The 17,731-nt window shown below is 36.9% G+C and overlaps 1 protein-coding gene across 13 annotated transcripts in view; it reads right to left on the minus strand.

Moving 5' to 3' along the window:
- The window catches only part of PRPF40A (pre-mRNA processing factor 40 homolog A), a 68,548-nt gene that overhangs the window by 35,985 nt on the left and 14,832 nt on the right, over nt 1-17,731 (minus strand). For all 13 annotated transcript variants that reach the window (XM_030916865.1, XM_030916864.1, XM_010372892.2 and 10 more), the window contains 3 exons: nt 7,601-7,681; nt 6,119-6,149; nt 4,067-4,083 (listed from right to left, as the gene is read on the minus strand). In XM_030916865.1, coding sequence (XP_030772725.1) covers nt 4,067-4,083; nt 6,119-6,149; nt 7,601-7,681 — 129 coding nt within the window. The remainder of the gene's footprint in view (nt 1-4,066; nt 4,084-6,118; nt 6,150-7,600; nt 7,682-17,731) is intronic.

Consider the following 17,731-nt stretch of genomic DNA (forward strand, 5'->3'; position numbering starts at 1 on the left):
TCTGATCATAATGCAATAAGGATAGCTCATTAAAAAAAGTTCCCCAAAGGTACAATCCATGAAATAATTGATGGGCTGAAATAACAAATTTAGTTTTCATTAAAATTAGAAACTTCTGCTCTGTTAATCTGAAGAATGAGAAGATAAGCCACAAACTGGGAGAAAATAGTTGCAGAAGAGTTATCTGATAAAAATCAGTTATCTTAAAACTCTACAATAAAAAAAAATCAGATTAAAAAATTGGCAAAGGATCCAAAGAAACACTTCCCCAAAAATGTAAAGATGGCAAAGAAAGATGCTCCACATCACATACAATTAGCCACAAATTAAAGCAAGATACATTATACATCTATTAAAATGAAAAATCCAAAATGCTGATAATATCAAATGCTGGTGAAGATGTGGTACAACAGGAATTCTCATTCATTGCTGTTAGGAAGTCAGAGTGGTACAGCCACTTTGGAAGACGATTTCAAGGTTTCTTAACGAAACTAAACATACTCTTACTACACAATCCAGCAATAGTGCTCCTCATTAATACCTACCCAAATTAGCTGAAAACTTATGTACACACAGAAAATCTGTACATGTATGTTTATAGCAGCTTTACTCATAATGAACAAATCTGGGGAACAACCAAAATGTTCTTCAGTACATGAATGGATAAAGTGTGGTACACCCAGATAATGGAGCATAATTCAGTGAGAAAAACAAACGAAGTATCAAGCCATAAAAAGACAATGGAGGAACCTTAAATGCATATTACTAAGTAAAAGAAGCCAATCTGAAAAGGCTAAATACTGTATGATTCCAACTATATGAAATTCTTAGAAAAGCAAAACTATGGAGGCAGAAAAAAAATGGTTGCTGGAGTAGAGCAGGAAGAAATGAATAGGCAGAGCACTGATTTTTAGGGTAATGAAACTATTCTGTGTGATACTGCAATGGCTGATACATACATATTCATTATACATTTGTCAAAATATATAGGATGTACAATATTAACAGTGAACCCTGATATAAACTGTACTTTGGATGGTAACAATTTGTCAATGTATATTCATCAATTGTAACATATGTACCAATCTGGTGTAACATGCTGACAGTGCCGAACAGCAGTAAGTTCTTTGTGGGGGGGTATAATCTGGGAACTCTACTATCCACTCAATTTTGCTATAAACCTAAAACTGCTCTAAAAAAACAGTATCTATTCTTTAAACAAAGTCTCATGTCTGGAAACCAAGAAAAACATATCCCTTAATAAAGAAATTTGTGGGTTTTTTATTTTTTGATGGGGTCTCCTTGCTAATGTGCGGTGGTGGCATGATCTCGGCTCACTGCAGCCTCAATCTTCTTGGGCTCACGCAATTCTCCTACCTCAGCCTCCCAAGGAGCTGGGACTACAGGAGTGTGCCACCATGCCTGGCTAATTTTTATATTTTTGTAGAGATGGGGTTTCACTATGTTACCCAGGCTGGTCTCAAACTCCTGGGCTCAAGAAATCCTACCACTTCAGCCTCCTAAAGTGCTAAGATTACAGGCATGAGCCACTGCATCTGGCCAGGAAAAGTATTAATATTGGTTCAGAAATACACAAATAGAAATAAACAGTGGAAAAGGAAACACAGATATAAATCCCAGAATATGTGAGAATTTAAAATATGACAATAAAGAGCTCTCAATTAAAGTGAGAAAAAATGGTTTGATAGCTGACACAACTGGCTATCTATCTTATAGACAGATATTCCAGATGAATCAAACACTTAATGATTAAAAAAAAAAGCAATGAGAATCTTCCAAGAAAATACAATGAGGAAACCTTTGCAAAAATTTCAATAAACTCATCAGCTAAAAAAGATAACCTATCTAATTACCACATTAACATACTAAAAGGTTGTGTGGCAAGATCATTAAAAGCAAAATCAACAGACCAATGACTAAGAAAAATATCTGAAATTCATAATTATTAAAGGGTTAACATCAATAACATTTGAAAAACTCTTAAAATGAAATTTACAGGAAAAAACAAAAAATAACCCAACCTAAAAACAGGAAAGGACAGGGATAGGTTAACAGAAGAGAAATCCAAATACCAAATAAAATGTTCGATCTCATTAAGAGTCAAAGAAAAACTATCACTTTAAACCCATGTCCACTCACTAAAATTCAAATGAGTGATACTGGCTATTGCTGCTAGAGATTCTTGAAGAAAAAGACATGGCACTACACCATTATTAGACACGTCTTTTTATATTCTTGAAAAACAACATGACTAGTTACACACTGTCCGTCCCAAATATGTTATTCCTGGAATCTTTCTTAGGTGTTTAAAAAAAAAAAAAAATTGTTCATAATTGGGAGGGGATCCTAGATGTAAACAGAATTTCCATTAATAAGTGAATGGTTTAATGTGTCTCTATGCCAAAGAATACTTTATAAAGTCATTTAAAAAATTACATCTACATTAAGGAACTTAAACAGATTTTCACAAAAAACGTTTAAACAAGAAAAAGTGTATTTAACAAATAACTTAAGCATACATAACGTGAACCAATTATGTAAAACGTGTATGTACTTGTCTATGCTTAAGTAATACGCAAAAAGATCTTCAGCTAAGGTATTAATGGTGGTGGCTCCCTCATGGTCAAAAAATTAAGGATGAATTTTACTTCCTTTTTAACTTATGTCTGCTTTGTTTTCCTCCCAATGAGCCTGCATTATTTAAAAAAGAAAAAAAAACCCATTAAGTTATCCTTTCTCAAAAATAAAAGCAGGTACTTATAGTAGAATAATACCAAATGGGCTGGGCATAGTGGCTCACGCCTGAAATCCCAGCACTTTGGGAGGCAGAGGTGGCGGATCACTTGAGGACAGGAGTTCAAGACCATCCTGGGCAACACGGTGAAACCCCATCTCTACAAAATCAAAAATTAGCCGGACATGGTGGCACATGCCTGTTGTCCCAGCTACTCAAGAGGCTGAGGCAGGAGAATCGCTTGAACCCGGGAGGCGGAGGTTGCAGTTAGCCAAGACTGAGCCACTCTGTTGCCTGGGCAACAGAGTGAGACTCTATCTCAGAAAAACAAACAAACAAAAAACAAAAGGATATTTTGCAACCATTCAACTTTTAAGACAAAAGACACAAGAATGTTTTTAAAACATTTAAATAAAATTCTTAATTTAAAATTTTCTCTCCAAATGCGAAAAACAACATTTGCAATCAATTCCGTTAACTGTAACAGTAGCATAACAGCTACCTCTCAGGAACATTATGATTAAATGAGATTATAAACAAAACTCTTCCTTTCATTGATCTTTAAGGAATAGCAAAATAGCAAAAATGTTTTTAAATTAAGGTACATAAATTTTCATATCTATCTATCTATCTATCTATCTATCTATCTATCTATCTATCTATAAAATAAAATTATCGTCTAACATCTCTCAGGCACTGTGGCTCACGCCTGTAATCCCAGTACTTTGGGAGGCTAAGGCAGTCAGATCACTTGAGGCCAGGAGTTCAAGACCAGTTGGGCCAACATGGCAAAACCCCGCCTCTACTAAAAATACAAAAATTAGCTGGGCATGCTGGCAGGTGCCTGTAGGCCCAGCTACTCAGGAGGCTGAGACATGAAAATCACTTGAACCCGGGAGGCAGAGATTGCAGCGAGCTAAGATCGCACCACTGCACTCCAGTCTTAGTGACAGAGCGAGACTCTGTCTCAAAAAAAAAAAGATTATCTCCTAATGTAATGCTTAATTTGTAATTACTAGGTTAAGTACTGTGCACCTACAAGTTCTGCTTCCCTTCTAAATGTGATGGGAAGAATTTAAATCCTTTTAAAAGTTGATACATATGATTCTCATCTCTCATTAAGCCCCACCGAAACTAGATTTTAAAATAAATAAATTTTTCAATCCTTGTCATAGAAAAAAAAGGGAAAAGGGAAAACTATGGATTAATGCAAAGATTTAGCAGATAATCCTTAGAGCAGAAATAAGAAACTGTAAAGTAGGTTAAAGTATACTAAAATTAAAATATTACAAAGGTTTAAAGAGTACTTACTGCACCAGATGCTGTACCTAAAAAATAAAAAACAGGCAAAATATTTACACTGTGATAAAATATTCTCGCCTTCATAAGTTTTAATATTTATTCATATATTCATAGTACTTATTCCTCCTCATCCTCAAGATTTTAAGACTATCTCATATGAACTATGTGCTAGCTATCTTTCCCACAAAATAAACATTTATAGTGCAAAACATTTTCAGAGTTTGAACTTTCAATCTACAAACTCACTTGGAGGCAGTCTGAGAAATATTCAACATTGCCTTTTATTTCTCCTTTCCTTACTATAATAGGTAACTATGTTTCTTATTCCTCTTTCTCTACTAAGTGTATTACCAAAGCACAATAATACCTCTACCACTGATTCTACAGCTTTAGATTCCTGGTAACTTTATCTGAATTCCAGATTTGTGCTGTACAACACAACAGCGATCAGACACCAGACATCCCTTTAAATTAAAATTTAAGATTAAATAAAATTTAAAACATTCAGTTCCTCAGTTGCACCAGTCACATTTCAAATACACAATAATTACGTGTCTAGTGGCAACTGTATTAAGCAGTACAGATTACAGAACATTTCCATCACTGCAGAAAGTTCTATTAAATGTTACTGTCCTCTATACTACTACAGAAAACTCCTTAAGAGATTTTGAAATGCATGTTAGTCACAAAACTCCTAATAATAATCTCAAACTTTAGAAACTAGTAATTTAAACACATAAAGACGGAGATTGTACGTAAAACAAAACAAAACTATGTTCGTATGTAGTGAGTACACTCAAAAGAAGCTACTATAGAAAATCACTGTAGAGCCAAAGCATTTTAAAAGTAACTAAAAACAAAAAATTATGTAATTTTCCAGGATTACTGAGGGTAACAGTACCCAGCTCTAGATATCTAAATAAAAGAAAATAATTGTATTAGGTATTTCAGAACATTTTAAATAATGAAATCTGTGAAACATCTTTAAAAAATCAATTAAGTCCCATTTGAACCCACAGAAAAGCACACAGTACATTTTCAACACCTTTCAACCAATACTGTTTATAACAGAAAACAATCTTGTCATAATCGTGGGATGAAGTTCGGCATCTGGAATATTAATTTATGTGGAAAGCTACGTATTCATGATACTGGAGGCATTATTAATATATATTAAAATCTCACTAGTCAAAACGGCCAGTTATTGGGAACTGATATTTACTCCAATGGCTATCAATACAAGGGCCAAGCAGACAACAGAAAAGTAACTCTGAAGTAGTCTAGAATGTCAAGGAGAGCTCATACTAAACACCTAAAGAATGGAGTCACTACGTCATTCTAATGCTTGCTGAGTACAAATATGAACTCAACCAGAGTTCATTTAACATATACTCTCTGAGCACCTACTGTGTTGACAGGACTACTGTTAAGTATTGAATAGTCAGATCATCCAACTTTTCAAAATAAATTCAAACTCAAAATCTGCAGACTACAAATGTTAGCAATAATTACAAAATTGAAGAACATTGTGTGGGCCAAAGTATATCTGCAGACCAAACTGGGTCCAGAACTCCTGACCTAAAACTGTAAAAATTTCCTAAGAATTCAATTATCGCTGGGTGCAGTGGCTCACGCCTGTAATCCCAGCACTTTGGGAGACCGAAGTGGGCAGATCACAAGGTCAGGAATTCGAGACCAGTCTTGCCAATATGATGAAACCCTGTCTCTACTAAAATACAAAAATTAGCCAGACGTGCACCTGTAGTCCCAGTTACTCGGGAGGCTAAGGCAGGAGAATCGCTTGAACCCAGGAGGCGGAGGTTGCAGTGAGCTGAGATTGCCACTTACTCCAGCCTGGGTGACAGAGCGAGACTCCACTTCAAAAGAACAACAACAAAAAAAGACTTCAATTGTCAACGCTATCCAGTTTCCTATTGCGGAAAAAAGAAAAAGGAGGTTATATAAAGTCCAAGAGATCCTGCTTTTTTTACTCCTCATTATAATAGGGCTGCTACTGTCCAAATGAGGTCTAACACATACCACCATACATAGTATACATACCTGCTGCTACATCCATACTATTTACTCCTGGCTGTAAGAAGAAAAATGAAATTAGTGTTATTGATCTCTTTTAAAGTGTATTTTATATAAGTTCCTCATAAAGCACAGTGAAATCAGTACCTGCTATGTATAATCCTCAAGCCTGTGACTCAAAGATTCTTAGCAAAACTTTTAGTGGTCTCAGTTCCCCGAGCTTGCTATAAATTGTAAAAGAGATCAGCAAACTGAGGCTACAGGAGTAGTTTAAATGTTATATGGTCACCAAGTGTACACAAGGTCCTCAACCCTTTACCCACAATTCTGGAAAACAAAACCCTCTGAAAACCAACTTTTTTCAAGTATGGTACCAAAACTCACTACAGTGGCAAAACCTGCCCTAAATGAACATGAAACTCCACAAACTTCATTTATCCCACTTCAGTTTAGTTTAGCTGCAAAAATATTAACATTATTAAGTTAGACGGCACTGCCCTGGACCCTGCAGGAAATGTTTACATATTATATGCAATGTGTTACTTTCCAGTATTATAAAGAATTTTTGAAATATGACGCATCTTAGGATTTTGGGAAAGACACTGCAAACTTACCACCCCAAGAGAGTATGCCACATCTGTTCATTACAACCACATAAAGAATAAAGAAGTTAAACTTGAATTTCGTAATAATTTATATTACCACACTACCCGATAGAGGTGGTAAGGCTGTTTAATAGATTTTCTAATTAATTTGCCACAGCTGAAGTCTCAGAATGTGGATTTCCAATTAAATCTTGATTTCTAAATCTAGTATTAAATCATATTATACCAACTTTTAATTAGCACTCAGTGAAGTGAATGTTTACCCTTTAAAACTTACATGTTATCAGACCAATAAAACGCTTCTGGCTCACAATGTATACTTTTCAGTATTCTGGTCTTAATACAGAATTAACCTGATAATTAAGAATGTACATATAATATCAATATAGGAAAAAATGTAAATGCCTATCATTGAAGTTATAGAAACTAAATCCAGGACAAACACAGTGGCTCATGCCTGTCATCCCTGTGGGAGGCTGAGGCAGGAGGATAATTTGAGCTCAGGAGTTTGAGACCAGCTTGGGCAACACAGGGAGACCTCATCTCTACAAAAAATATTTTAAATTAGCTCGGCGTGGTGGCACGTGCCTGTGGTCTCAACTACTCAGAAGGCTGAGGTTGGAGGATTGCTTGAGCCCGGAAGGTGGAGGCTGTAGTGAGCTATTATCATGTCACTCACTGCACTCCAGACTGGTTGACAGAGCAAGACTCTGTCTCAAAAATACAAAGAAAAGAAAAAAAAACTGAAAGTCCACAGTAATTCTCGTATTTTATTACAGTACTACACATGCACTTCAACAGCTAACACGATTGCCTGTCAAGTACATAGATATCATTATTCCACATATAAAAGCAATGAATCAAAACATTACTTCACAGAAAATAGTTATTTTCACATGATTACCGGTAAGGCAGGCTGCATGGAAGCCTGAGACATATGAGACATCATCATTCCAGGCATTACTGACGACATCATTCCAGGCATCTAAAATAAAAGTAAAAAAGGTTACTATAAGACCAAAGCACTTAATATGACTTTAAGAATCCCATAACTTAAGATTAAAAACCACTAAACACTATGCCATGTGAATAGTATGCTTAGTAAGTGCTTGTTGAATGAATGAAGTACTTTATCAATCCATTTTAATACTTATGTCACAGTTTTTATATATACGGTCAAAATTATTTTAACAAGTAAATTTAATAAGTTTGGACTATTATGTTATTTCTAGCCTGAATTTAAAAAAACATTAATCTCCTTTTAGTTGTAACACAACAGTCATATTTTTCTCACTTCTTTGGAGCAAGAGAATTTAACATAAAATTTTTTCAGTAATTTTCACCTTTGATTTTTAATACATGTACTGAATAAATTTTATAATGTGGCATATTTCAAAATTCAAGATCAAAGGTGCTAATAGCCAAACAATGACCTAAAAAAATACATTTAAAAAAACCCTTTTTAAATCACAAATCATCTATCCCCTCTCATGTACAGAAAACTTAAGGCACATACATAAATATCTGAAGATATTAGTTTGGGAGCTCAATCTAGCTTATCAACAACTACCATTCAAATCTATGAATTAATTCTACTAAGTCTGAATATAAATCCTGAAGATTAACACAAGTTTCTCAAGAATTTGACCCAATGTTCCTCTATATTAGTATAATCCCACATTACAATTTTGATTTTAATGACCATTAAAAAGATCTAAGGAAATTCAGAAGGGGACAAAAATTACATACAATAATCACAGGTACTGAAACAAGGTAACCAGTTATTAAACAATTTCAAAGTAAATGAACATTTTGAGAAATAGGAACAACAGAAAATAAGCATATGGTCAGCAGGAACATACAGATTCAAGCCTTCTAAAGTTATGTAAGAACATTCACACACTGAATTGTATTCCTTGTGAAAGTGACCCATGAAGCTAAATGAGGCTAAGGTACCTATTAAAATAAAGTAGCATGGAGTTAATGGGTTAAAAACAACCAACAAACTGTCTAAACATCATTAAACAAAACTTTTTGACAAAAACTGTGACTATAAGAATGTGGTGGCTGACTTGGAATATGATCCAAATAGTACGTATTTTTTTTAAGGTATAGAATTTGAAAACTGAAGCACTGGCAAGCCTCCATCATCCAGACTGAGAATCAGAGAAATAATTTACAAGATAAGGAGAAAAAAATACAACAATCAAATGAGAAAGAACTATAACTAGGCTTACTCCCAACCCATACATCTCCAGCCAATAGATATATCCTCGTAATTTTGCTTTAGGCCAATGTAAAATACGCTGAATCAGGTAACTGGTTGCATGGGAAAGCAACCAAGATACATGACAGGAAACACAGAAACAGCCCGCTACTTTAAGTAACCTATATATAAAATCAAAAGCTAGTAACATAACCAAAACTAGAATTCTAAGCTAAATTGACAGATCAAGGCCTGAAAACTTAAGAGAAAAACCAATCAAAGTAACTTCTCCTAAGAATTAAAGGTATTTTTTTTTTAAGTAGAGTAAAATCTGCATAAAGCAACAGAACATTCTCTCGCCAGGCACGGTGGCTCACTCCTGTAATCCCAGCACTTTGGGAGGCCAATGCAGGCGGATCACGAGGTCAGGAGACCAAGATCTTCCTGGCTAACACCGTGAAACCCCGTCTCTACTAAAAATACAAAAAATTAGCCAGGCATGGTGGCACGTGCCTGCAGTCCCAGCTACTTGGGAGGCTGAGGCAGGAGAATCACTTGAACCTGAGAGGTGGAGGCTGCAGTCAGCTGAGACAGCGCCACTGCACTCCAGCCTGGGCAACAGAGAGAGACTCCATCTCAAAAAAAGAACATTCTCTAATGGCATCAGCAGACTGTACAAATAAATGTAATTTCAAATTGAAATATCCTGACTTGATTACACACATAAAGATAAAATCTTATTTAAAAACAAAGCCACATAAAAACCAATATATAACAGTTTAGTAGACCAGGCCAATGAGATTTACAGCAGGCAGTATTTGAAAATCACTAAAGTATATACAGAGTTTGACAGAGTTCTCTCTTTAATTGACCTTCTTCCCATACCTAAAATGTTTAAACACCTCAGAAATGTTCTTTTAGACTGGAAATCATGGTATTTATTATAGAATGAGATTTAATGTCAAAAAGCGACATTCTCCCTTCGTATCTCCATAAATTCTGGGGGTGAAGACTAGTTAATCTTGTTTTACCTGACAATCTGCAAGTCCTAAATTACATACAACTGAATATCCTGAAAGTAAATCGACCATTAATGTAATTTAAACCAAAACTGTGATGTCAACATAAAACCAAAGAACAAACCAATAAACATGCAAAATACTGTATTCTGTAGGAAAAACTACTGTAAGAATTTAAGAAATTTAGAGTTCCTTTAGAGGACTGAGAATCCCTAAGTCTGTTTTTCAAAATCTAAAAAATCTATTTGTGGCGATGTTATGATTCTCATTTTCTATTAATTCTAGGATATACATAACATAGAGATACTTTTTATAATCTCTTTCTTTGAAGCTAAATCTTTTAAAGAAATTGTGTTGATTTATGCCAGTCACTTTGGCAGCACCATCAATCTGAGACCATTAAAAATTTCTAAGCTATCTATTAACACTTACTGTTAATGGGAATACAAGATGCAAACTTATGAGAATTGGCTATGGCTCAAATCCTCAGAAATGATTTTTTCATCCCTCATCCCAATAATAAAAGAGTTAAAACATTCAAATTTCTTTGCTCTCTCCTCTGGCACGGTAGGTATACATCTTCTTTCCATGAAGAGGTGTCTCAACGTTATCTGTTAAGTGTTTCAGATTTTCCATTTAGATTTATTTTTTCTTTTCACTCTTAAGGGCACATAAAACACAGTCATGTGTCATTTAACGACTGTATGTTCTGAGAATTGTGTCATCAGGAGATATCATCATTGTGTATCACAGAATGCACTTACACAAACCTGGATGGTTATAGTCTACTACACATCTAGGCTATTATGGTATACACAGCCTATTGCTCCTAGGCTAGAAACCTTTATAACATGTTACTGTACTGAATACTGTAGGCAACTGTAACACAATGCTAAGTATTTGTATACCTAAATATAGAAGTAGCATATGATTTAACAGGACCACCATTGTGTATGTAGTCTGTCATTTACCAATATGTCACTATGTGGCCCACAAATCTAATACTGTGTCTCAACATTTAAGTTCAATGAAAAATGGGATGTTGCTTCAAAATAATAAAGGGGAAAAATTCTTAACTTAGTTGCTACTATAACGCCACAACAAATTCCATAAGCCACACCATTCTTAAGGCCACAAAGTAGTAGTTCATATTTACTTAATCTGAAGCATACTATAAAATCAAAACCATGTACTGCTTTGCAAATTCCCATTTAAACTACTTTGGTAAACATGTAAAAGTGCTATAATTCAAAATTTCTAGTTGTTATGAGACATAAATTTCCTAAAATGTTGAACATCTGAATATTATGAACAATTCGGCACCTTTAAAAAATGTAGCTGATATATTTTACACAATTCATAAGTGGCCAACCATATGTATATTTACATTATGCAAACCATTTCTATTTCCTATTCTTTTAATAAGTATAAAACTAATTATCAAGATGTTCTCAGAAGAATCATCAGTTTGAGGAAAATAAAAAATAAATGAACAAAACACTAGGGAGCGCCACACAACCTGTTCAGTCATTCTTAGCATCCCAGAAAGTTTCTAATGTTAGATATAAACAAACATATTTCATTTATCACTCTACATACTTTAAAAAATGAAAATAAAAAGCGGTAGTAATGAAAGCAATATCAATGCTATGGTGAGTGAATTTTACAAAGTGTAAATTCAATTGGTCCAATTTTACCATGATATGAAAAGAAAGCACTTTAAAAGTGAAGAACTTCACATGGGGACTTCACAAGTTCTTTCCTTCATAGTTATTTCTGAAGTTTTTCCTGCTGGAAAGAAATGATAAACAACTGGACCTATCTTTTGCCTAGTATTACAAAAAAAAAAAAAATCACCTAAAAAAATATTAACTCCTAAATCTGGTGGTTTTTTAAAAACCATTCTTGATGCAAACCTGTAGCAGTAAATTCATAATCTAAATAAGTTTCATGTCTGCCTTTTTACTTGGGGCTCTTCTTAAGTGTGCTAAAGTAAAATTCCATAAGGTAAGTACAACCTATGAAGGCTGTTTAGTATTTTAAAACATCTGTCTCATATACCACTAAATTATTTTTTGAATATACAAATAAACGCCAAAAATCTTGAATAAATGCAAACTGAATCTTTAAATAGAACTAAACATTCATTCAATTGGAGATAAATGGATATATCTATGTTTAAAGCATACCCTTAGCAATCAAAAGTAAACTGGTGGCTTTTTTTGTGGAAATCATTTAACCTACTTCCTCTTCATCTAAAGCAAGCCTGTTCAATCTGCGGGCCATGGGCCACATGTGGCCCAGGACAGCTTTGAATGTGTCAACGCAAATTTGTAAGCTTTCTTAAAACATTCAGTTTTTTTGGCTTTTTTTTTTTTTTTTTTAAGCTCATCAGCTACTGTTAATGTTATTTTTTTATGAGTGGCCCAGGGGAGCCTGATCTAGAGCAACATAAATTCAAAACATCATTTTTTGATAAGAAATATTTACATAAAGGGTAGACAATATTTGTACAAATTGTTATCATGCAGAATAGAACTTTACCATGTAACAAGACAAGTGCCAGTATTCAAAATTTGCGAAACTCTCTCAACCTACAGAATTTAGAACTGCTGAAGGATAGCAACCCCTTCAGAGTCTAAGGAAATTAACTCAATTACATAGTCTTATAGTGGTATATATAGATAATGCAGTCTGAAGTCAGACTGACAGAATTCCTATCCCATTTAACTTGGGCTAATTTATTTGATCTCTCTGGACCACAAACTCTTCATCAATGAGAAAAAACATTAACTGTCTGATAGGATTATTACAGAGAACAAATGTGATAATACAGATATGGCACTTAGAAACAGGCTTAACAAATAATAATAGGTATTATCAATGGTCTCCATTTAATCAAGGTATATCTTATGTCACCCCTTCCCTCATCTATTCTTTATCCAGCTCAAGTACTTCAGTTCTTTTAAGTTATCTAGGGAAAATATTGTAAAACCAGTAGTATTCAATAGGAACCAATACACATTAATAAGAAGTCAATCTCAGATTAAGATCATGCTTAGTGCTGGCTCTGCAATGTCACTGAGTAACTCACTAAATTCTCTGGGCCTTACTATTCCCATTTGTAAACTGGACATCCATCTAGCCAATCCACTTTTCAATCAGGAGGATCAAATTCAATAGGCTATAATCTCTCAAAGTTTATATAAGCATGGTGACAGAATTCTTGACACAAATTATGTGACACAATTTAGAAACAGCGCTAAATGACAACGAACTATCACTTTTTAAAAAGCTCTAATCATAACTGGGGATACACAAAAATTGCATTGCCTCAATTAAGTCACATAGAATTAATGACTTTAGGCCGGGCGCGGTGGCTCAAGCCTGTAATCCCAGCACTTTGGGAGGCCGAGACGGGCGGATCACGAGGTCAGGAGATAGAGACTATCCTGGCTAACACGGTGAAACCCCGTCTCTACTAAAAAATACAAAAAAACTAGCCGGGCGAGGTGGCGGGCGCCTGTAGTCCCAGCTACTCCGGAGGCTGAGGCAGGAGAATAGCGTGAACCCGGGAGGCGGAGCTTGCAGTGAGCTGAGATCCGGCCACTGCACTCCAGCCTGGGCGACACAGCAAGACTCCGTCTCAAAAAAAAAAAAAAAAAAAAAAAATTAATGACTTTAAAACTTACTCTAAAAAGTCATCAAAGCCTTCTTTTAGATAAAAGTATACAAGCACACAAGACCATTACCCCCTGCCCCAAGTCTTTCAAGCTAGATTCAGTAGTATATCAAGCTAAATCTTTATACTTTATTTCAGTATAAGTAAGGGTCTAATTTTCTATACCTAACAAATACATGATCATAAATACATGATGACTTACACTACTGAAAAATCATCTTTCAAAGAAGTAACAACTTTCTTGATTCCACATGGCCAAATGGGTGTTTGCAAACAAGAACTTAATGCTCACTCATTTATCAAAAGCTAGTTTTAAAAGTCTTAGCCTAAATCTAAGATCAAGATCTAATGATAAGGATCCCATTCACAACATAATGTGATTTTGTTTAAAAAGATCAAAGCTGGCCAGGTGCAGTGGCTCATGCCTGTAATCCCAGCACTTTGGGAGGCCAAGGCAGGTGGGTCACGAGGTCAATAAATCGAGACCGTCCTGGCCAACATGGTGAAACCCCATCTCTACTAAAATACAAAAAATCAGCCGGGCGTGGTGACACGCACCTGTAGTTCCAGCTACTCCGGAGGCTGAGGCAAAGGAATTGTTTGAACTCGGGAGATGGAGGTTGCAGTGAGCTGAGATCGCACCACTGCACTCCAGCCTGGCAACAGAGCAAGACTCTGTCTCCAAAAAAAAAAAAAAAAAAAAAAAAAAAAAAAGATCAAGGTCTAAGATAAATATAAGAATTTCATTAAATAACAAAAAACAAAGCCTAAGACAAAGCAAATTGAATTTCAACTCAAGACAGTCTTCACTAGTCCTTCATGACTAACAGAACCATTCAGACTGGGAGAAGATTCAGATTTCCACTTTGAGTTCACTGAGTAAGAAAGAAGCAGAAGTGGATTTCCTTTTAAATCCACCAATGCAAAATACCATGACAGAGATGATAAATTCCTCTTCAAAAGGTTTTAATTCCCAGTTCTTCAAGTTCTTTGTTTCTCTAGTTTCTATAGTTATCCGTGCCATAACTAACCCTTCCTGCCCTTGCAGCACCCTGACATGCCCTGACAAGCCTAGACATGTCTTACTCCATAACAGATAGCCTTCCCCTTCCCACCTAGATATCTGTGTTCAATTACAAACATTAGCCAATCAAGTCAGTTTAGATTGTGCAGTCCAACCCTAGCAAATAGGGGAAAGACACAACAGTAGGGACCAGCTGTATAATGAATAAGAACCTCTTCCCCTCCTTTGTCCAGTGTGCTCTTGCCATTGCTCCATCCGCAAGACGCACCCTTCTACAGAAGTAAATTGCCTTGCTGAGAAAACCTTTGCCTGAGTATATTTTCACTTTGCAACACCAAGCATTTACTTCCAACAATTTGGGGGCCCGCCTAGGATTCCCCATTCTCCTTCGGCGAACAGGTCTCTGGTCATTTCTCATGGGGAGGCGCGACCCGCTGCCTTGTTGAAGTGACCTCAGTGTAGAGACTGGAACCCACCCAGTGCGACAAACACACCCAGACTCTCAGCAACAGGGAAAGATACAGGCCAGCAGCTTGGGGAAAGGATTCTCACATACCGCGGCAACCAGGTAACTGTACACAGACCAAGGTAAGAAACGTTGCAGGGGTGACAAAGTATTTCCTTGCTGGTCGGGATATTCTGGAGGATGAAAGTGTGTGTGAATGATCACAAGCACTACTGCTTTTAGTGCTGCTTGTGTGAATGGTACTAAGCACTACTGCTGTGCAGAGTGAGGGGGTCCTATCTGTAGTTCTGTGGTCACTTTATACAGCTTAGGGCGGATCCTGCTGTGGGGCTCATACCGGCACGCCAATGCCAAGAGGGGCCTAAAATTCGCAGGAGGGAAGTGGCCAGGGTGGATGAAGCAAAAGAAGGGTGCAAGGAGCCGCCAGGAGGTGGGGCTAAAGGATAGGCAAGAAATCTTTAATACAAGGGACTGAGACTTAACAAGTCTCCAGAGAAGAATTTTCAGGCAAGAAGTCTCTAATACGAGGCATTGAGTCTAACTAGGACCTGACATGGGAAATACCCCAAGCAAGACAGAGTAAAAAGGATAAAGACGGCAGTAAAGATACTCCCCCCGATAGTCCCCTAGGTCTCATATTAAAATACTGGAAAAATAATGAGAAGACTAAACATAAGAAACAGCAACAAATGATAAAATATTACTGTTTTATTTGGACTCGGGGACTCATCCTCAAACCCTCAATCTTCTGGCCAAAGTTTGGGTCGAATGAGGGTGCGATGTGTCAGTTTTTGATTCAGTATGTCAATGACAAAAGCCCAGTTTCTCAAGAGGAACTGGACTATGCTCTCTATTGGAGGCAGGTACCTGTCCTCCTTTTTCCCTTAGAGACAACTAGGAAAGAACCTGATCTAGCATCACAAAAGGAAAAATTAGATAAGTTAGTTCCAATGCTCAAAGACTCCAGCACATGGGATCCCCTAGACCATCCTCCCCGGCTCAGTGATCCCAACCCCTCTCCTCAGGCAGCTGCTGCCGCCCCAGATCCCGCTCTAGATCCTTCACCTACTCACGTTACTCCTCCTCCTTACAATCCTGACTCTTAGAAATTATCATCCCACGAGCCTGTCCCCTATCAGCCTAAGGACTCCTCCCTAAAGGGACTCCAACATGAAATAAGAGCAATGTAAAAAGGATATCCAGAACTTCCCTTTCCCCTCTACAACTCAAGAGTCGGTCCCTGCTCTCTTTCCCTTAAAACTGACCAATTTTTAGGACCTCAGTTATACACTTGGGTAGAGTTAATGTCCATCTCAGACACCCTTCAGGAAAAGAAAGGAGTATTCGTAGGGCTGCTATGGTAATTTGGGAACGTGAGCGTCCTGCCAGTCAAAAAGTCCCTACCGTTCCTACTGTGGACCAGAAAACCCCGCCCAAGACCCCCAATGGGACAATAAAAATCTGGCTCACCGGGAAAACATGCAGGACCTAAGGGAGATGATAATAAAAGGAATTCAGGAATCAGTACCCGAACCCAAAATCTCTCTAAAGCATTTGATACACAACAAAAAAAGGATGAAGGGCTTATGAAATTCCTAGATAGATTGAAAGAGCAAATGAGACAATACGCAGGCCTCAATTTAGAAGATCCCCTTGGGCAAGGAATATTAAAACTCCAATTTGTCACTAGAAGATGGCCAGACATCTCAAAAAAATTACAAAAGTACAAAATTGGGAAGACCATCCCCCAAGTGAACTTCTCAGGAAAGCTCAAAAGGTATACGTGAGGACAGATGAAGAAAGGCAAAAACGAAAGACAAACTTGTATTATCCACCTTCCAATAGATGACTCCAAACCCATATACTTCTAAACAGAGCTTCAAGGGGCCAGAACCCATAAAGGGTCCAAACCCTCCTTTAAAGAACCAAGGCCCTCATTTACCAGGCCCTCTAAAGAGTATGGGGGAGCAAAGTCAAAGAATCTCAGAACCGAGAGGGGTAAGGGCAAGATAGGTGCTACAAATGTAGAACAGGCCACTTCAAGACAGATGTCCCGAATTTAAAAAGGAGAAAGAAGCCCTTCCACTCATGACTTTCGAGGAAGAATAGGGGGGTCAGGGGCTCTGTCTCTTTTATCTTGAGTCCCACCAGGAGCCCTCGATAAATTCAGAAGTGGGCCCTAAGCATGAGCTTATCACCTTTTTGGTCAATTCAAGGGCGGCTCATGCCTGTTTGTTTCCTTCCATCTAATATTGCCTACTCTTTGGAGGAACTTTTCGTCTCAGGTAAAAGGAGAAGGATTTAAAGAAAAATTTTTAAAAAACACAGAAGTCAGATACCAGGATTGATCAGCTCATATTGTTTCTGTTAATCCTTGAGGCAGGGACTAACTTATTAGGGAGGGAGTTAATGTTGAAGTTAGGCATAGGCCTACAAGTCAGCCCCAGAGGATTCCTCACCTCATTAAACCTACTCATCACTGCAGATGAAAAATACATTAATCCTAATGTCTGGTCCAAAGAGGAGAACCGAGGGAAACTCAAAGTCTCTCCAATCCACATCGAGCTTAATGCCCCCGCAGGGAAGCTGTAAGGAGAAAACAATACCCCATTCCCATAGATAGGGTTGGGATAGGGTT

The sequence above is a fragment of the Rhinopithecus roxellana genome, chromosome 14 (genome assembly GCF_007565055.1).
Source record: "Rhinopithecus roxellana isolate Shanxi Qingling chromosome 14, ASM756505v1, whole genome shotgun sequence".
Lineage (NCBI taxonomy): Eukaryota > Metazoa > Chordata > Mammalia > Primates > Cercopithecidae > Rhinopithecus > Rhinopithecus roxellana.